The 22060-nt window shown below is 37.9% G+C and overlaps 1 protein-coding gene across 1 annotated transcript in view; it reads left to right on the top strand.

Moving 5' to 3' along the window:
- Positions 1 to 21739, top strand: part of LOC108696368 (draxin) — a 43334-nt gene extending 21595 nt beyond the window's left edge. The window contains exons 2-7 of the mRNA XM_018225669.2: positions 2848 to 3299; positions 9353 to 9540; positions 13471 to 13582; positions 17702 to 17779; positions 19159 to 19248; positions 20187 to 21739. Coding sequence (XP_018081158.1) covers positions 2858 to 3299; positions 9353 to 9540; positions 13471 to 13582; positions 17702 to 17779; positions 19159 to 19248; positions 20187 to 20299 — 1023 coding nt within the window. The 5' untranslated portion in view covers positions 2848 to 2857 and the 3' untranslated portion in view covers positions 20300 to 21739. The remainder of the gene's footprint in view (positions 1 to 2847; positions 3300 to 9352; positions 9541 to 13470; positions 13583 to 17701; positions 17780 to 19158; positions 19249 to 20186) is intronic.
- Positions 21740 to 22060: the final 321 nt, after the last annotated feature.

The following is a 22060-nucleotide window of genomic DNA, read 5'->3' as shown; positions in this document are numbered from 1 at the left end:
AAATATGAACGCCAGGGGTCTACTGAACACTTTGATGCCCAATATGCATAGATATACCAAACTATGTGGCGCACAGAGACCCCCAAATGGATATATAGTAGATAAAATTTACAAGGCAAAACAAAATAAGGCAGTAAAGAGTGAAATGCAAAAAAATCCAATAAAACCACAAAAATCAATGTTTTTTTTTCCAGACTAGTGTTATCGGCCGTCAGAATCACAGTTTGAATATTTTAGCTGGGCCAAACAGGTTATACGGCTAGAAACAAGTGAACACAACATACGCAGAGCTGAAAATGCAATAAAATGGCTAAAAATTCAATAAAATGGCTAAAAATGCACCAAAATACCCAAAATTGCAATATAATCACCGAAATAACATACAAAAGATATTGCACAGTACGGTTAGCGAATACGCTATTCGTAATGGCAATAAAACATTTTTTTCAGCCAAAAAAAGAGACGATGCGATAAGAAAAAAAAAAAAAAGCCACAATGCCATGTATGTGCGTGTGGGTGTGTACAAATGGTAAATTACATGTTATGTGTGCGTGTGCACGTGTGTGTAAGTGCAGTGAGTGTAAGTGACCCCCCCAATCCCCAAAAATGTATGTGTAAGTGTGTGTAAGTGTGAATCTAAGTGTGTATTACTGTAATAAGTGTGTGTTGGTGTGTTTGTGTGTGTAATTGTTGCACTAACCTGAAAAAGTCGCTGGAGACTGTTGCAGACGATCAGGAAGAGCCCCTGGAAGAGATCTGCGACGTCATCTGTGTCCCTGTGCTGTGGGGGCGGAGATCTACGGCGCGGTGTAGGCTGCAGCAGCAGGACACGTAAGTAACACGTGCCTGCTGCTGTTTTTGGGCCCCTGGGCGATCGCACCCCAGGGGCCACTCGATCCCCTGCTCTGCTCGTTGTCTAGGGGCAGGGGATCGTGAAGGAGCGGAGCGAGCGGCTCTAACAGCCGCTCCTCCGCTCGCAAACCCGGAAGTGCTGCAGAACGTAGAATCTACGATCTGTGGCACTTTGGTCCTTTGATCCACAGAACGTAGATTCTACGTTCTGTGGCACTTAAAGGGTTAAAGGGGTTGTTCACCTTTGAGATAACTTTTAGTATGATGTAGAGAGTGATATTCTTAGACAATTTGCAATTTGTTTTCATTTTTTATTATTGAAGGTTTTTGAGTTATTTAGCTTTTTATTCAGCAGCTCTTCAATTTGCAAGTTACCCTAGCAACCATGCATTGATTTGTATAAGAGACTGAAATATGAATAGTAGAGGCCTGAATAGAAGGATCAGTGATAAAAAGTAACAATAACAATACATTTGTAGCCTTACATAGCATTTGTTTTTTAGAAGGGAGTCAGTGACACCCATTTGAAAGCTGCAAAGTGTCAGAAGAAAAAGGCAAATAACTATAAAACTATAAAAAAAATGAATAATGAAAAACAATTGAAAAGTTGCTTAGAATTGGCTCTATAACATAATTAAAGTTACCTTAAAGTTGAACCACCCCTTTAACAGTGGCTGCAGAGAGATGTTGATTGCCTGTTATTTCCTAAGTTTCTCTTTTCATCAGCACTTTTATAATTACCACTTTCATCTATCATGCTTTTAATAAGCATTTGGTATAGTAATAATCTTTTGTCTAGTCTGTCTCTACTTATGTTAAGAATTCCTTTTTTTGCAACAAAGATCTTCATGCTCCTGTGCATTCTGATGGTTACTAGGAAGTTCAGAGTATCCTTAATTAATCGGGAGGTAATTGGAAGTGCTTTGGTCATGAGAAAGTTTCAGGGTTGTTGCTAATTATGTTAATGCTTCATATTTGCTTAAAAATGTTCATGCTATGTTTATTGTTAAGTTCCCAGGCCTGTGCACCTGGAAGTATTCTTTGGTGCAGCCTACTTTATCATATATGCATGCCTTGGAGTCTGGGTGCCACTTTAAATAACATCCTTTTCTGTTTCTTGTGCCCAACCTATTGTGCTTGTTATTCATAAATTTGGACATCACTCTGTTTTCTGCTAATATATTCATAAAGGGTTACCATCTTGACATGCACATGTTAAACTTCATCTTCATTTATTCAAAAGCAAGGCAACGTTTCGGACCCCTCCGGGCCCTTTAACAAACCTTGAAAAAAGGGGCCGGAGGGGTCTGAAACGTTGCCTTGCTTTTGAATGCTTATGGGCTAAATAAATCACCTATTTACACACAGCAATTTTTGGTGTGCTGCTGGATTTTCTGATATCCATTTTTCAAACTGATGTCCAAAGCTTCTCTGGATCCAACAATGCACAAGTGCACCCCCTTTTTAAATGCATGCTGTTTCAAGCTCTGTTATATATAATATCCCCTAATTCCTTTTAGTGAATAATTTCAAAGGAAGGTTCAGTTTGTTTATAAGAAGCCTGTAGAATTATTTGCCAAATGAATAATTCTGCATTTTTGTACATCTAAACCAACCCAAAATTTCTCACCTCCCAAGATTTTTCACGTTCACTGACACAGATATTTGCCTTATGCAATGGTATCACCATTCTGCACTTTGCTATTTTGCAAGCATCAGAGACTTAAGATGAACATGTTTCCTTACATCACATTATTTGTTAATTCAGATAGTAAAACTGGTAATTCTAAAACCTTCCCAGTATCAATCTGGTAACATTAAATATTGCAAAAGTCTGTTGCTGGTATTTTAGTGAAAATCAGGATTTAATTAATTGTCAACTATGTTCTTTCACATTGACCATAATGTGAACTATAAATACAAAAGAGAAACATATTATTGTGTTTACCAACAAGCATAAGTTGTACCTAAATGCTTTCATTTTTTGCTTTGCAGGTGCAGGAGAATGTCTCTCTTCAGCTGCATTCAATTATTTGGGTTTATTATGATTGTGATTCTCAGTCATGTGGTCTGTATGAGCATGTATGAGACCAGAGCTAAACCTAAGAAAATGTCTGAGAATAGCCAGTATGAGCAAGACCTTTGGTCTCATCAGACTCAGGAAAGGAATCACAGAAGGTCACAGATGTCAAAGAAAGATAGGACTTTTGGTGCGTTGCCAACTCCAGCCTTTCTACCAAGTGAGGAGATGATTGGTTCCCCACTCTGGAGAGTGACAGGGGAAAAAGGGCAGCCAAGTGCTATGAAACAAAACAGAGATGAACTCCAAACCTTTCAGTTATCCTATAATCAACGAGTAAATCAGCCAGAAGATATAAAAGCCAAGAGAAAAAAGCACAGGGACCAAAAAAGGTCTAGTCTGAAAGACCGTGTCAGACATCACAGAGGTATGATGATTTATATTATTTAAGGTGGCCATAGACTCCAAGATCCGCTCGTCGGCAACATCGCCAAACGAGCGGATCTTTCCCCGATATGTCACTAAACTGCATGGCTATATCGGGGGTAATTCGAACGATCGAATTACGATGCGCCAAGCGGCTCCGACGGGTCGGTCGGGTAAAAATCCAACCTTCCCGATCGATATCGTGGCCAGATATCGATCGGGAAGACCCGTCGGAAGCCCCCATACACGGGCAGATAAGCTGTCAAATCGGTCCAAACGACCGATATCGGCAGCTTTATCTGCCCGTGTATGGCCACCTTTACAGTTATGGGATCGAAAGTTCTAAATTACGGGAATGTCATCTCCAGTAGACTCCTTTTTAATCAAATAATTCACATTTTAAAAAAAGATTTCCTTATTCTCTGTAATAATAAAACAATACCTATAATGAATCCATATTGGAGCAGCATACTTTTTACATGTACTGTATGTATGTTGCAGTGATGTTACAATGTATGGGGTAATATAAAAAGTTGTGATTTTAGGCCAGTTCTTGTGACCCACTGCAACCCAACAGATATTTGTGTTTACAGTGGACCAGTAAATGCTATGTTCTGGTTGTTTGTTATGATTTACTAGACCTGGTTCCAACATTATTACATGAGGACATGGCAGCTTTGAAAGCAAGAGTCTGCACTTTTACAAATGTTATTTCTCATCTAATACTATCAGATACAGCAGTTTGTTATTCTAGATAACATTAATATTTTATAGAATAACTGCAAAGTATATACGGAGACTTTCTTGAAGTTACTAAAGCCTATTCTACCTGCCACGGGCCCTATTAATCACTATCTTGTACCTTATATTTTAACCCTTCTTCAATCATGTTTTCACTTTTCATCACTGTTGTTTACTGATAGCATACATATGGATACAGTATAAGGACAGAAAACTACAAGGAAGATGTCCCAAATGTAAACTTTTTGTAAACATAAAGTTACTTAATTGTTAATAATAAAAAGCTAACAAACTCAGACAGGTACATTTTTGGACCACTGTCCTCTAGAGATGTTGCGAACTGTTCGCCGGCGAACTTGTTCGCGCGAACATCGGGTGTTCGCGCTCGCCGGAAGTTCGCGAACGTCGCGCGACGTTCGCCATTTTGGGTTCGCCATTGTTGGCGCTTTTTTTTGCCCTCTCACCCCAGACCAGCAGGTACATGGCAGCCAATCAGGAAGCTCTCCCCTGGACCACTCCCCTTCCCTATAAAAACCGAAGCCCTGCAGCGTTTTTTCACTCTGCCTGTGTGTGCTGAAGAGATAGTGTAGGGAGAGAGCTGCTGCCTGTTAGTGATTTCAGGGACAGTTGAAAGTTTGCTGGCTAGTAATCGTTTTGATACTGCTCTGTTATTGGAGGGACAGAAGTCTGCAGGGGTTTGAGGGACATTTAAGCTTAGGTAGCTTTGCTGGCTAGTAATCTACCTTCTACTGCAGTGCTCTGTATGTAGCTGCAGTGGGCAGCTGTCCTGCTTCTGATCTCATCTGCTGACTGCTGCAATAACAGTAGTCCTTGTAAGGACTGCTTTTATTTATTTTTTTGTTGTTTTACTACTACTACTACTACTACTACTATAAGAGCCCAGTGCTATTAGTCTAGCAGTGTTGGGGAGTGGGACTGGTGTGCTAATCTGCTGCTCCTAGTAGTTCAGCAGCACCAACTTTAATTTTTTTTTTTTTAATATTCATTTTTTTTTTATTTACTTTTTTTATTTTACTACCGCTGTAGTAGTGTATAAGTTGACCTTTTAGGCATTATTTGCCCTGTAGGCATTATTTGCACACTGTTTTCTTCAACCCGCCATCGAGCTGTGTGACCTTGTTCACATTCTGTCTAAATATCCATAATATTACCGTCTCCAGAAAAAACACCGGAGTCACTTTTTTCAAGCAGCCATAATATATTTTACGTAATCCGTATCCACCGCTGTAGTAGTGTATACGTTGGCCTTGTAGGCATTATTTGCACACTGTTTTCTTCAACCCGCCATCGAGCTGTGTGACCTTGTTCCCATTCTGTCTAAATATCCATAATATTACCGTCTCCAGAAAAAACACCGGAGTCACTTTTTTCAAGCAGCATTCATATATTTTACGTAATCCGTATCCACCGCTGTAGTAGTGTATACGTTGGCCTTGTAGGCATTATTTGCACACTGTTTTCTTCAACCCGCCATCGAGCTGTGTGACCTTGTTCACATTCTGTCTAAATATCCATAATATTACCGTCTCCAGAAAAAACACCGGAGTCACTTTTTTCAAGCAGCATTCATATATTTTACGTAATCCGTATCCACCGCTGTAGTAGTGTATACGTTGGCCTTGTAGGCATTATTTGCACACTGTTTTCTTCAACCCGCCATCTAGCTGTGTGACCTTGTTCACATTCTGTCTAAATATCCATAATATTACCGTCTCCAGAAAAAACACCAAACAATGCCTACAAGGTCAACGTATGGCAGTTGTTTAAAGAGAACAGTAGATTACTAGCCAGCAAAGCTACCTAAGCTAAAATGTCCCTCAAATCCCTGCAGACTTCTGTCCCTCCAATACAGAGCAGTATCAAGCAGATTACTAGCCAGCAAACTTACTATCATCTGTCCCTGAAATCACTAACAGCTCTCCCCCTACACTATCTCTTCCAAGCACACACAGGCAGATTTTTCAGATACATTTTTGCCCTTGATCCCCCTCTGGCATGCCACTGTCCAGGTCGTTGCACCCTTTAAACAACTTTAAAATCATTTTTCTGGCCAGAAATGTCTTCTAGATGTTAAAGTTCGCCTTCCCATTGAAGTCTATGGGGTTCGCGAACCGTTCGCGAACCGCTCGCGTTTTTGCGCAAGTTCGCGAATATGTTCGCGAACTTTTTTTCCGACGTTCGCTACATCCCTACTGTCCTCTTCCAAAAGTTTAAATGTCAGATCAGATACCAAGACAGGTACTAGACAATGCTACAGTAAAATGTTTGTTTACCTGTTGACATTTAAAAATCCCAAACCCTATTAATGTTTTATATTGTTATAAATACTTTTGTCTTTGGCTTCTATAAAGCAGGGTCTTTTTCCACATTTATCCTCAATGACTATATGGGCACTCATTTTATCTGCATTCCAATCAGGCTGCTGCCTTAGGAAGTTGATACTTGAGGAAATGGAATTCTGGGGAATGTAGTCTTATCTCCATCTCAAAGCACCTGTAAGGAAAAAAATGGGTTAGTTTCTTTAGTTTTCTAAGAATTTTAACATGTTCTTAACCCAATCAACAAAGCTATACAATAACAGAGCCCACTGAAATGGCCAATTAAACTCCATTACTCCCAGACTTGCCAGTAACTGCAAAAAGGACAAATGAGAATTTAATTAACCCACACTTGCCAGTAAGATCACTGCAGAAATGACCATGAAAACTCCATTAACTCCAAACTTGTTAGTTAAATCCCTGCAAAAATGGCCAATGATCACTCCACTATCCCCAGATTGGCCAGTAAGATCACTTCAGAAATGGCCATGAAAACTTGAAACAAAATTCAAAGATGGACTTGCATTCCACTGTGGAACGCACAACCATCTTTGATTTATGAGTGGCAGGAGCCCTTCAGGACCTGGAGCCCCCTGTGCTACAGGGTCTGTGGAGCCTTATTTATACCAATGATGTGTGTCCATTTAAAACACTGACAGCTCAATACTTTATTCACAGTAGGGATACACTGAATCCACTATTTTGGCATTGGCCGAGTACCAAACCAAATCCGAATCTGCATATGCAAATCAGGGTGTTTCTTCTTCCCTGTTTTGTGTTAAGTATTTGGATTCAGTTTGGCTGGAGGGATTTGTCAGAATCTGAATCCTGCTTAAAAAGGCTAAATCGTGGCCAAATACCGAACCAAATCCGGGATTCGGTGCATCACTAATTTACAGATATGTATTATTAAATGTACCTTATACAGAGCTGCACTAGTTTATACACAACCTAATAAACTAAATTTATTATTTTTAAACTAAGTTTTGGTTAGTAAAGGAGTAAGAGGGTAACCACCCCTTGCACTAAACTACAGTCCATAAATATTAGTCAGTTTAATTTTTTCACTGATCTGGTATAACCTTAGATGTACTGATATAGATGGTACACTAATGTATTTTGTTTGCACTGGATTACATTGGAATTGATTGGTGACAGGTAAAACAGTAACACAGTACTGTAAATTTGGTTGAAAAACGACACGTCCATCATGTTCAACCTTTTAACTTTTTTTAATCTTGCTAAGTGCTAGTTGATCCAGAGGAAGACAAAAAAAACCCTATCTGAAGCCTCTCCAATTTGCCTCAGAGGGGGAAAAACACCTTACTGACTCCTGACTCCAAATGGTATCAAACGCTTTGGCAAAATCCAAATAGATCTACTGACCCCCACTGTCCAGCATCTTACTTATCTCATCATAAAAAAACAAAATCAAATTTGTCTGACATGACCTATCCTTCATAAAGACATGTGGATTGTTGCTCATAATGCCATTCATTAGAATAACATTTTGAATCTGACCACTTAGCAAGCCTTCAAATAATTTACCCAACACAGATGTAAGAGATGTGAGATTGTAATCCCTTTTTAAATATTGGAATGACATCAGCTTTTCTCCAATCCATAGGTACCATACCAGATGAAAGCGAATCTGAGAAAATCATAAATAAATGCTGGTCTAAAACTGAACTAAGCTCTCTTAAAACCCGGGGGTGTATGCCATCAGGCCCTGGAGCCTTGTTTACCCTAATGTATATTAACACTTTATGAATCATATCCTGAGTCAGCCACTGACTAGATTGAGTTGAGCCATCAGTGCAGCTATTAAGTGAGCTCTAATACACTCTACATTTCCTTTCTTTGCCTTCCGAATTGCTGATTTACAAAATTTATTATAATGTTTATATTCATTAACTGCAGCTTCTGTCCCAACAGGTGAATGTGTTATATACATTTATATCAATCTTAGTATGTTGGCAGGCATACAGAAACTCTTTCTTTCATTATTAGATAGCCCTGCTCATAGCCAAGGTGCATCTAGATGTAGGTCATGATATATATGATAGACTTTTCTTTCCTGAAGCATTACCTTTGGCAGCAGCCACTAAATGGAGTCAGGTAAAAGTGCACTTGAGAAAAGGCACCATTCTGGGGGAGAAACATGTTATGTCAGTTAAAATGAAAAAGTTAAAATAAACATTACTGTAGCAGTTAATCTGCTCCTTTCATCTATATTAGCATTATTCTCCTAAAGTACTTAGCTCATACTTAGTTAAGTAATTAGTACATAGCTTTGGGAGAGCCAGCATTGTACCTCTTCTTACTTCCATTTTATACTTCAGTATTCAGTTCCAGTGAATGTTAATGGACACTGGTTTTGTTAGCATAAATGGTGTTATGTTCAAAGAGGTTTGCAACAGACCATTCGCCTTTAATTGATGAAGCCACCCCGCAGGACTGCTGAAGTCTACTCTTTTGGAACTATATTTATAGAAGTGTATGGAATTGCTAAAAGCAGATAAAACTGGACATAGACAATATTATCTCTATTTATCCTTTGAGTGTGGTCCCATTGTTACAGTCCCTATAATGAAGAAGAGGGTCACTTAACTTCTGTGTTCCACACAGAAACCTAGGTTAAAAAACCTACTGTATGTGTAAGAACCCCTAAAAGTGTATCTTTTGTTCCCCACTGAGGCCCTTTGAAATTTGCTATACACTCCCAACAGAAAATTGTTTACTGCAACTATCTGAAATAATCAGAGATAATGAGAATATAAACTTGCCAATTATACGGAAGAAATTTGGCCCTACAACATTAGAGGAAGTTTCCTTGCAGGTTAGGCTTACTTAATATTGCTTATTGCTTTATCTTCATTACTAGCTACAGTGTCCACTGATCCAGTCTTGTTTTGTAGGATCATGTATTTCTTGCTTCTGTTTTGCTCTTTAATCTCAGTTTGTATGTTTGCAGGGAGAGGCTTTGAAGTGGAATCCAGCGGTCTCATAAAAGAAGATTTAACCTTCAAAGCGCCCACTCAGTACACTTATTTGGACATGTCCTCAAGTGGTCCTGCTGCCATGCTTCCCCAGAGCACATCCAATCCAATGTTTATTAATGAGCAGCCTACAACAATGTTAGAAACAGCTCATCGAATGCGGGTAAATGCTGTGTAGTTTTAGTATTTCACATTATGATGTACGGTTTTACATACCATTTTGAATGGTTTTTATACAACAGTCACATTATACAGACATACAATGTATGTTATTTATATGAACAAGTATTATTGCAGTTTGTGTGTGTGTCTGTGTGTTTATGTGTGCACATACACATGATGCAATATCTACAACTTTACTTATGTAAGCCTTAAATTAGGTTTTTCTTCTTGCTTATAGCAGAACACCATTTTTCAAGAGAGAAAGTTGGACTTTAGCATTAGGTGACACTGCTTTGTTAAGACTCTTTTGGCACTGATGATGAGAAAGTAAAAAAAGGGGATTAATACTAAGACCTCTCCAGGCTATTACACTCCAATTGCTTTGAAAATAGGCTCCATTGTACCATCTGAGGCCCATCTCTCAGCATGTTCCTCCAACTAATGCCATCTGGTTTTTTTAACTCTTGTTCGAGTATTAGAATTGGATGGAAATCCAGTAATAAAATCCTTATCTATGTTAATGTTGTTGATATTGTTATTATAAATATACTTTATTTATACAGTACGGATACCATCTAAACGCTGGTGAGGTCATGTAGAAGTCAAAGGGAGATGTATTAGCAAAATTCAAACTATTTTTCATTTGGGAGTTTTTGACATGAATTCAAAATTTGTAAGACTCTTTTTGTTGTATTCTGTCTGATTTGGGAAGTGGTCAGTGTATTTCTTGGGCCCAGGCTCAACCATTTTTACTCAATATATGGAAATATGGGGGGAATGTAATATCGGTTGCTAACACAAACATCGTTTGCATTTCGTTTGCAATGTGAATAAATGTTTGCACAGTGAAAAATATTGCCTTTGCGAACACTTTTCCCCTCATGCAACAGTTGGATAGCGATATCGAATTTTATAGTTTTCTATAGTGTGCAGTGCATGTAATTCAATTTTGCAATAAAAAAACTTTTTATGCAACAAAATATTTAACGAAACTCCAGAGCAGGTGTTAAAGTTTTGCAATGCGCAATTAAGATTCGCGATGCAATAAAAGACAAAGAATATTGTATTGCAACATGTGAATATTTATTTGCAAAGTTTTGTTCTTTGCAGATTTTATTACATTTCCCCCTATGTATTGTTGTGTGACTCTGATATATGCTCTTACATAATGACTTATGAAGTGCCCTGAGTTATTCAGCTCTGAATTCATATGGCTCTGACTTTGAAAGGATAAACACTACGAGGAATTATGCTGCACGATAAAGGGGTTCTAATAAATAGTGTATTTATACAATGGCAAGTAGTGATGGGCGAATTTGCGACGTTTCGCTTCGTCGAAAAATTCGCGAAACATATACCATGTATATTTTCCTCACCCAAGCCACATTATTTGTACTTCATATACCCCCTCCATTTTACACATCATCAGTAACATTGACATGTGCAAACAGGACATGTGTGCTGTAAAGTCGTGCAATGCAGAATGCGGGTTTACAAAGGTACAACATACATATATAAAAAGTTCTGCTGGGGTTGAGCACTGTAATGGTCAGGAGCAGGGCTGCCATTAGGAATCTCGGGGTCCCATATAACAACATTTTCTGGGCCCCGCCCATCCCAAGCCCCAACCCAGATCCTGCCCACACCACAGTTAAAAGACCACACAGACATCAGCGCTAAAAATGGTAAACCCTCCCCCCACACAAGTTATAAAAAGCCATTGATGGTGAAGGCTCCCTTGTAAGTTAAAAAAAACTGTGATGCCAGGGCCCCCCATAAAAGTTTTTTTAAAAAAGCATTGTTGATCAGGGCCCACTACAAGTTGAAAAAAATATTTGGTGACCATGGCCCACCTATAAGTAAAAAAAAAAAACATTGGAGCCAGGGCCCCCCATAAAAGTTTTTTTTTTAAAAAAACAAAAAACATTGGCACCAGGGCCCCCCATAAAAGTTTGTAAAAAATCACTGGTGGTTTTTTAAAAAAAACACATTGGTGTTCAGTATAACTGAACTCATGGCTTCACAACTTCGGCTCCTTTCGTGGCTTCAGGACTTCAACTTTGGCTCCTTTTGTGGCTTTGGGTCTTTTTGCGGCTTCGGGACTTTGACTTCAGGCTCCTTTTGTGGCTTTGGGACTTCAACTTTGACTCCTTTCATGGCTTTGGGTATTTTCGTGACCTCAGCTCTTTGGGACTGTCAAGAGGGGAAGGCTATTTCTAAAAGTGCAGCACAGCCAGGCCCCCCTTTAGGCCCGGGACCAGTACAAGAGTACCCCCTGTGCCCCCCTGATGGCGCCCTGCTTAGGAGTGGTGGTTAGGAGAAAAAAATAGAATCAAACAGCTAAAGATTCTATGGGAACCAGCAATGCCATCTCTTTGTTAGACTGTTAGACTTTGTGTGTTTAGTAATCTGAGCTGAGAAGAACTGAGCATGCTCATTAGCCAACAGCCAAAGTAAATCCCTAAGGGAGGGGGCCAAGTGAGTTGGAGGAGGAGAAGGATGTTCTTTAAATTTTGTCCCATGCCACAAAAGAGGTGTGTGTGTGCAGGTCTTGGACTGGGATTCAAAATAGGCCCTGGCATTGCAGCAGCCTCCCACAGACCAGATAATATACAAGTTATGCCACTAGATCATTTATCGCCAGATGGCAAGGTGCAAAGTACAAAAAAAACAGGCACAGGGTACAAAAGAGCCTTATGGCAGGTGGTATCAGGACTATTGTTTGCCGCAGACACTAAATTGTGAAACTTAAGTGGGAAATGTAGTTAAAATTTGCAAGCCTTATTTAAAATGTTTTTTTGCAAAAGTTTAGCACTGTTCACAATGTGAAATCATTAGCTGGCAAATATTACATTGTGCATTAGCAAAGGTTTAGTGTTAATACCTGCTCTGGGGTTTCATTAAATATTTTTTTTTGAAGTCATTGAGGTCTTTAATCAGTCAAAAAGGATGCAAACATGGGTTGCTAACGTTCGCAATCATCTTTCGCAGGATTTTTGCACATATTACATCCCCCCTTAGGTGGTATTAAAACTATGTTTCTAATTTTTTTTTTATTAAAACAAAGTCGACCTCATTCCCATGCACAAATTTAACTCATTTAACAAAAAATCAGTTAGGAAAAGTCTGTGCAGGAAAAGTCTTGACAAAATCAATGACAATTCGAACCTCATATTTAATCTCACCCAAATCGTACAATTTTTTTGAGTTGTCACCCGAAAACCCAACTTTTATGGATTATCATATGAAAACTAGTGCAGATCACAACATTTTCAAATTGTAAAAGGGAAATCTGCCATTGATTTGTCCATGACCTCGACAGGTTTTAGAGTATTTTTGGATCCGAACTTTTTGCAGTTTTGGAGTATAATAAATCTCTAAAAATTCTATTTTTTCCCCTCCAAAAATTAGAATTTTCACTTTTAAAAATTTGACCATAAAAAAATCGAGGTTTAATAAATAGCTCTTTAAGGTAACAATTTTGCACCCCTCTGTACGTTATCACTTGTTACCTGGACATACGTTATTGATCCTGATAATTATCATGCAGATATTTCAAGAACTTCCAGGAAAACTACCTGGAATGTGATTTGTCACCCTAGAACTGGCTGCAAATCTTAGTCAGGTACTTCTCTTAATAAGGGAACTTCACATAGTCCCTTGTGTCAGTTTTCCTAAAGTACCTGTTCTTGTGCATGTCCACCTACAATAACTGAAGGTGCTAACTCCCCCTTTATGACTGTGTTAAACTTCACCACACTACCCTGGCCATTGGAACTTGGATTATCCTAAAGTAAAGGCCCTTTATTGATTTAGTTGTATGGAAAACCTTATTGTTTTTGCGTTAATTAGCTTGTTAAAGTTCACAGTTCATTATAAAGTAATGGATGACTGAATGTCCTTACAATGATGATTTTGTTCATACTTGCAGACTCATGGAAAGAAGGGAGCAGATGTGATGCCAACTCTAGACATGACCCTTTTTGATTGGACAGATTATGAAGATATGAAACCAGAAACATGGCTATCATCAAAAAAGAAAGGTAAATTCGTAATAATCTCTTATTGGTATTTTAGTTGTTTGTCTATTATTTGAATTACACATTTTTTAAGCTTTTTCAAGGAACAGGCAATGATATCAAGAAAATGAAGTGTAATTATACCCAGAAGTTATTTTGATCCTACCTAATGTAACCACACTGTGCCTACAAACATCTGTCGAATTTCGAGTTTTCAGGTCGTTTCTATTTGATCGAATCGTGTTTTTTTCTTAAATAAGATACCATTTGAGTTTCGAGGTCATTCAAGTTCATTCGAGGTAAAAAAAAACTCTATCACTCGACCTTTGATAAATATGCCCTTAATTCATCCTTATGTTCTCAATTCCCTGGCATGTGGTGGCGAATTCAATGAAATCTGAAACTTAAAAGCAGAAGACAAAGTGAGAAGGCAATGTCTATTTTGGCCTAGATGCCGAGTGCATTACATAGTTATTATTAAAAACCACCTTGTGCTGTGATACAGTCCACTGGAAAGCTGTTACAGTGCAGCATTAAAGCCTTTCCACTTGTCACACAGTGAAAAAAGCAAATAGCATACATAGTCCACAAATTGCCCACCAGAGTGCTTTCCAATAAATAGCCAAGTGTAAATAGTAGTGTCTTGTTTCCATTCCAACAATAAAATCATTCAATACAAATCATAAGACACAAACATTATTGCAAAACTAAAAGTCCATTGACTGGATACCAAGTCCCTCTATTAAAAACAACTCCAGACTCCCAAGGCACCCAAGATTTATAGCTGGCTTAATAGCATAAAAAATATGCTTTCCTAAGGGCCTTTGAATCCAATATACAAGATATAAAAACCGAGCCAATTTAAACACACATCAAATATTAATACCAAAAGAATATTAACACAACCTTAAAAGAAAGAGCTGTGCTTCATAAACTGTACCCACATATAATTCTGGAGATTGAAGGGAGTAGACCCTTAGATACATGCACCCTGGGGGTTATAAATCATCATTGCACATGAAATATTTATCTCTGGTTATGCCACTGTGCAAGGTGTAAAATGTTTACATACATTTATATTGTCCAACCTTTTCGGTCCCTCTGTGAGTTAAAGTTCCCTATTAGGACTGTGGCCCTGAGGTCACTTATACTGTGGTTAACACTGTTAAAATGTGCCCCCTCTGGACATTTTGTCTTCTAAACTGAAAATATTAAGGCGTGAATATGTCATTATTTACCTCTTGCATGTTGTTTCCTAGTTCCAATTTAAGGCAACAACCATATAGCGACCAGTGGAATGGGACCAGAACTTTGCCAGCTTGGTCTTGCCCTTTACTAAGCATAATGTATTGGTAAATGAACAAAACAATACAGGGGTCATTTGCAACCACAAGCCAATTAAGCAAAGTGCAATTTTGAGCAGATTAGTCATATTGTTTTAACAATGCATTTTTTTTAGCATTCATTGTGACATGTGTGCCCTAACACCCATATGTAATAAAAGGAATTTAGTTTGCCCAGTGGCAGTAACCCATAGCAACCAATAAGATGTTTGCTTTAAACAGTGATGGGAAAATTCTACTTTCTGTTTGGTTGCTATGGGTTACTGCTGTTGGGCAAACTTAGTATGGGTCATTGGGCTCATTTGCACCTGGGTAGTAACCCATGCCAACCAATCAGATGATTGCTTTCAGTGTTCAACCTGCAGCTAGCTGAAAAAAGCTAATAACTAATTGGTTGCTATGGGTTTCTATGCAGGTACAAATTTGCCCAGTGTTTATAAATGAGCCCCAGTGCCTTTTATTATATTACTCCCTTAATATTTTAGCACAACTTTGCTGTGGTGATTGATGCAAGGCACTGTGGGATCCCTGGAGCTACTGTCTGGGTTGGAGGTATGGAACAGTAGCTCTAGTGGTAGTTCCCTGCATCAATAGGCACAACTGCCCTTGATTCAAAACAGAAGACAGAAAGTTCTGCTAACTATATGGAAGTGCAAGGAGCACCTTCTGGTGCAAATACCTTTAAAGGGGTTGTTCACCTTCCAACACTTTTTTCAGTTCAGGTGGTTTCAGATAGTTTACCGGAAATATCTTTTCAGTTTATCCCTATTTTTCTATTTGTGACCATTTATCTAATATTGAAGTTTTAAGCAATTCTGACATGGGAAAATGTGTTTTTTCCCCAAAATGCATCAGTTAATAGTACTGCTCCAACAGAATTCTGCACTTAAATCCATTTTTCAAAAGATTAAACAGTTTTTTTATGTTTAATTTGAATCAAACCAACCTATTAACAGATAGGTACATAATCAGGGCCGCCATCAGGGGGGGACAGGGGGGACAAGCGTACCGGGCCCGGGCATGAAGGGGGGCCCGGCAGCGCTGCATTTTTTGAAGATCCGGGCCCCCCTTACGAGCACCCGAGCCGTACGTCTTGCCTCTTGAGTGCCGAATGCGGAAGTGCCGAAAAGCCGAAGCCGATGCGCCGAAAAGACCCGAAGTCACGGAAAAAGCCGAAGTCCCGAAGTCACGAAGCGCCGAAAAGACCCGAAGTCACGAAAACAGCCGAAGCCGAAGTCCTGAAGCAGCGCAAAGACCCGAAGTCACGGAAACAGCCGAAATTGAAGTCCTGAAGCGGTGAAAAGACCCGAAGTCACGAAAGGAGGCGAAGTTGAAGTACTGAAGCCATGAGTTCAATTCTACTGAACACCAGTTTGTGGTTTTTTTTTTTTTAATCCCCTGGCCACCAATGTATTATTTTAATATTCTATAGGCCCCTGCCACCAATCTTTTTTTTAAAACTTTTTTTTGGGGCCCCAATTTTTTTTTAACTCGTAAGGGGCCCCTTGCCACCATTGTTTTTTTTTGGTTTTTTTTTTTTTTAAAAAAAATTAATTTTCTTTTTGGTGGCCCCAAATTTTTTTAACTTGTAAGGGGGCCCCTGCCACCAGTTTTTTTTTTTTTTCAAATTTTTTTTGGGGCCCCAATTTGTTTTTGACTTATAAGGGGGCCCCTGCCGCCAATGGTTTTTTTTTTTTCAAATTTTTTTTTGGGGCCCCAATTTGTTTTTAACTTGTAAGGGGGGCCCTGCCACCAGTTTTGGGTTTTTTTTCAAAAAAATTTTTTTTTTTTCCAAATTTTTTTTTTTGGGGCCCCAATTTGTTTTTAACTTATAAGGGGGCCAATGCCGCCAATGGTTTTTTTTTTTTTTTGTTTTTAAAAATTAATTTTTTTTCAAATTTTTTTTTGGGGCCCCAATTTGTTTTTGACTTATAAGGGGGCCCCTGCCGCCAATGGTTTTTTTTTTTTTCAAAAAAAAAATTTTTTTTTGGGGCCCCAATTTGTTTTTAACTTATAAGGGGGCCCCTGCCACCAATGTTTGTTTATTTTTTAGTTTTTTTTACATTTTTTTTTGTTGGGGCCCCAAGTTTTTTTTAACTTATAAGGGGGCCCCTGCCACCAATGTTTTTAAAAAAAAAAAAAAAAAAAAAATTTAAATTTTTTTTTTTTTGGGGCCCCAATTTTTTATAAGGGGGCCCTGACCATCAATAGCTTTTTACAACTTGTGTGTGGGGGGGGGGTTACTTTTTTAGCGCTGATGTCTGTGTGGTCTTTTAACTGCGATGTGGAGTGGGCGGGATATAGGGCGGAGCTTGGTCGTCAGTGTGGGCGGGGCCCAGGGGGCCCCAAAAATTTTGTTGTACGGGGCCCCGTGATTTCTAATGGCAGCCCTCTACATAATACATAAGTGAATACATTTCTTATCTTTGGCCCTGCTGAGCAGAATCCCTGAGTTTCAACCCCTTTAATGAATGAGACTGGCAACTGATTGCTGGGAAATTTGAACTAGCAGTTAGAAATGACCCCTTATATATAAACACCGGTATACGTCTTTGATAAAAAAAATTCTGGAATAAATAGGGCTTTTGTTGAAAATGTATATTACCTATTTTTTCAATTAAGAAAAAAATACTTTACTCATTTTAAAGCACTTATGAAACATTGTCATTGTATTCACACACACCCTCCCTCTATAAAAAGGGAGATGGTTCTGTGTTTAATATGCTAAGATTTTATTTTTTAATTATGCTATTTTCTACAACAACACATTTACTGTAGTTTTGTGTTTTCATTATAAAAGGTAAAAACAAGGAGAACACAAAAAATGCTACTTTGTCAGTTGAAGAACCATGTGATCATCATCTTGATTGTCTTCCAGGTAACAATTTGTGTGTGATAAACAATTCAATGTAAACATTTGTCTGCCGGGTATGGTATCGACTCTTGGTGGCTGTAAAACAAATACAGTAGGGATACACCATATCCTTGATTCGGCCTTTTTGAGCAGAATTTGGTCAAATCATTGCCAAACTGAATCTTGATTTGCATATGTAAATTAGCAGTGGGAAGGGAATTCACATGACTTTTCATCATGAAGGATCTGGGGATTCGTCTGACTCCCAAATAGTGGATTCGCTGCATCCTTAGAATACAGATGGAGGGGGTCCCAGAAATATTTTATTGAAGTTTAACCAATGCATCTGAGATTTTTAAAGCATGTCATAAGAAATAATTTTTATACACAAGTAAAATCAATTCTTGCTTCTTGATTGCTATGGTTACTGAACAGGCAATATTTAAAGGACAGGGAAAGGTTAATTTACTGTATAATAAGTTACGCAACCCTACACCCCCCACCCCCCAAGTGAATTCAACCACTTTTTTCCCCAAGCTGGTGTTCCTTTTAGGAAATAAATATACAATCATGGTAAAACTGGCAACTGGAAAAGTTAAGTCTTTCCCCAGGCTTTATAGCAATTGTATTTACTGGGGTGTCTAACATATTGTTACCCCCATTCAATTTGTCCTCAATTCACATTTTCTTGTCCTTTAATCAGTGTTACTGCAAACACAGTAGCATTACATTATTTGATTATGCTAATGCAGTATTCCCTGTAAGTAAAACTTTCGATATATTCGATATTGACATGTTCTGTTCTGATTTTTTCATTAAGCCCCAAACTTCAACAGGATGTGACTAAAAGGAGTTTTACAATTAGCAGACAAGTAGTCAGCACAACATTCACTTTCTTCCTTGAGCAGGTGCACGTTCTATAATGGCCACATTCCACTGGCAATACTGATTTAGAAAAGCACTCAATATATTTCTGAATAAAAAGCCGTTATTGGTACAAGGGCATTACAGCAACGTTTCAGATCGTGCGGCCTTTTATCAAGCTAAATAAAAGGCCGCATGGCCTGAAATGTTACTCTAATTCTCTTGCATCAATAAAGGCTTTTTTATTCAGAAATATATTGGGTGCTGTTCTAACTTCTTTAAAAGGAGTTTTGCTCCATAAAATTGTCAGGAAAGCATTTTACAATATGTAGACCATTATGACCCCTGGGGCAATGTTTCATGAAAAAAATGTTGTATTTTCTAATGTAGATATGGAAATCCCACATATATAAATCATCAAAAATATGCACAAAATAGAGGGATCATAAGCTTGCTGCTAAACATATTTTCCCTTTATAGTCCAATCAGTTTTACAGTGAAGAATTAATGTCATTGCATTTTTATGTATATTTTTACAGGATTTTGCTGTGACTTACGAGAACACCTCTGCAAACCTAACAATCGAGGACTTAACAATAAGTGTTACGATGACTGTATGTGTACTGAAGGTATGAATCCTGCCAATGTCAAATGGGCAGTACCTTTTTATAAATATGATTTTTCTTTCTTTAAAATGTCACTGTGACATAAATATTCAACTTTATTCATGCCATAAGCCAAATGAGTGGAATGCATAATCGATTAATATTATATTGACAAAGATTATTTGAAAGAGTAATTTGAAGGATGTGAAAGCAGATCAGACCAAACATAGCAAAAACACTTCCTGGTTGCAAAGGTAAACAACTTGTTTCATTGTCTAGCCTGAGCTACAGAACAAAAAATCCAAAAAAAAAAAAAAAACACACATTCTTGTACACACAATAACTGTCCAAATCTTTTCTCCCTGCATGCATCAGAGACTATCACTTAATCACTTAATTACATGTAGTTATTACTTTGTAATAAATGTTTTGTTCAGAGGTATGCAGCCAAGAAAAGCTGTATACGTAAAAAGATATACTTTTCCCAGCTTAGGGTGACTTGTTTTTTAAAGACAAGGAAATACAAGGTAATACACTGGAGGGTAGCATTATCTTAGGCACCCCCCGCACCACCACCAACTTTTTTTCCTGACTGGTGCACCCACTCAGTAAAAAATCTTACAAAGCTGCATATTTTTGCCAAAAATTCAAATTCGCAATTTTTTTCACAAAATTCACATCTTCTTATCTGGAAGGTAATAAATTTTGAGTCATGCTGATTGCAAAGCAAAGGTCATTTATTTTCTCCCATACATTTGTAAGTTAATGTTGGGTCTTAGGCTTTTTTTCCACATGTCCATTTAAACTTGTTGTGCCCTCTTATACTTGCCTCTTATGCTTGAAGATAATTTTGTTACTATAGAAACAAATAACTTTGCTGTCTGCAATAATGTGTCCCTTTATCCCATTCAGAAACAAATAACTTTGCTGTCTGCAATAATGTGTCCCTTTATCCCATTCAGGTCTTCGCTGTTATGCCAAATTCCATCGGAATCAAAGAGTAACTAGACGGAAAGGACGATGTGTGGATCCAGAAAATATAAATAAAGATCAAGGATCATTTATTTCTATTTAAAACATACAAATATGTCTGCCAACTCTACAGTATTTATAAACTGATCTTACTTCATGGATGAAGTGTGTGTCAAGCAGTCTATGATGTTCTTCTATTGCAGCAGCTGAAACTTTTCTACAGTAGTCAGGCTTTATTGGAATTAAAGATATAAAACACTTTACCAATAAAGAAATGAAGGTTAATAAGCCTGCAAAAAATAATTAGAGATGTATTAAAACTGCCTTTGCAAATTCTTCAGACAAAGGCAGTTTAAATACACCTATACCGGATGTAGCTGTATTAATGTAATATGTATATATATAATAAAATATGATGATATACACTATAGTAATTTACTATGGGCATTTGTGCAAACATGATGCCCCTTAGAGCACACACAAAGCACCCTACCAATGCTACTAGGTACAAGGAACCATGGTAATTAACACACCCTGAGATTGTGAAAATTTAAAATTGAATATGTGCTTCCTTCTATGAAAGTAAGAAACTATCTTTATAATCAAAATGTTTAAAATGTTAGAATCTTAAAAGTGTAACTCGATCTTAATGGGCCCTACAGCAAATTATTTTTCAGGCCCCCAAAATGTCTAGTCTTCTTTTACCAAAATGTATAACATTTGTATATGAATTAGGGCCTCATGGGCCCTGTTGCAATCGCAGGGTCTTCTTCCTCTGTAGTGCCACCCCTGATGTTACATGTACTTCATCTCATGGCAATAAAGAACTTTCAAAAAACAATTGGTTAAAAAATCTGTACAGTTTCTGAAATAATCAAGGTACTCTTCCCTGTCCCCCCCCCTCAGTAATCTGTCTCTTTTCATGCAGCTTTGTTTGATAGTTAAGTGTGTGCTGCCTTCGCATAGACAATGTATTAGAGCTACATTTCGAAATGACTGACACAAAGCTGCACGAAGAGAGACAAATGGTAAGAAAGGGATAGCGATGGGTGAATTGATTATTTCAGAAACTGTACAGGATTTTTAACCTTTTTTTCCAGAAAGTTCTTTATTGCCATGGATAACTTGAAATGTATGCAAGTGCTCCCTTTTAAAATTCTGTACCATTTGTGAAATAATAAGATAATAACTTTCTCTTCAGCATCCCCCTTTAATCAATCTGTCTGCCAGGACAAATACATTGGTTTGTGCTGCTTTGCTTAGAAAGTGTACTACGGCTTACTGTCTTCCAAAATAACCAAAAAGCTGCATGTGGATAAAGACAAATGGCTGAGAGGGGAATGGTAAAGAGTGTTCTGATTATTTAAAAAAAAATGCACATTTTAATTGATTACATGTAGAAAGTTTCTTTTTTCCTTAAGTTGTAGCATATATAATTTTTTTTAATTTGGTCCCCTGGTCCTTCTTAGCAACAATGTGAGGCCTTGCACATTGAGTCCAGTGGCCCTCCTTTATAGTGGATTTTATATGGTGCACTATAAGGGGCATGCCCATGTGAAGCTCTTCTCTTATACAGCATTTGCATACACCAATAGTTGCATCACTTTGAGTTCTATTCAGGGAGTGAAACAGCAGGGCAACTCAAAGTTGGCAAGGTGCATTACTGGCAAAGCATGTCAATTGGTATTTGTTTTTGTACTTTGCATCTTGTATCCCATGTAAATGATTTCTTGTATCTATTTACATTCAGTAGTGTGAATTATAATATAGCTGTTACTAAATAACAGTGAGTAGTGTTATAATCCTGTAAAACGTAAACACACACAATCATAGGGCGTTTTCATTTCCTTATTATTTATTCTGC

Source organism: Xenopus laevis, chromosome 7L (assembly GCF_017654675.1).
Source record: "Xenopus laevis strain J_2021 chromosome 7L, Xenopus_laevis_v10.1, whole genome shotgun sequence".
NCBI classification, from domain to species: Eukaryota; Metazoa; Chordata; class Amphibia; order Anura; family Pipidae; genus Xenopus; species Xenopus laevis.
The sequence above is the reverse complement of the archived record's forward strand: the minus strand, read 5'-3'. Positions and strand labels throughout refer to the sequence as shown.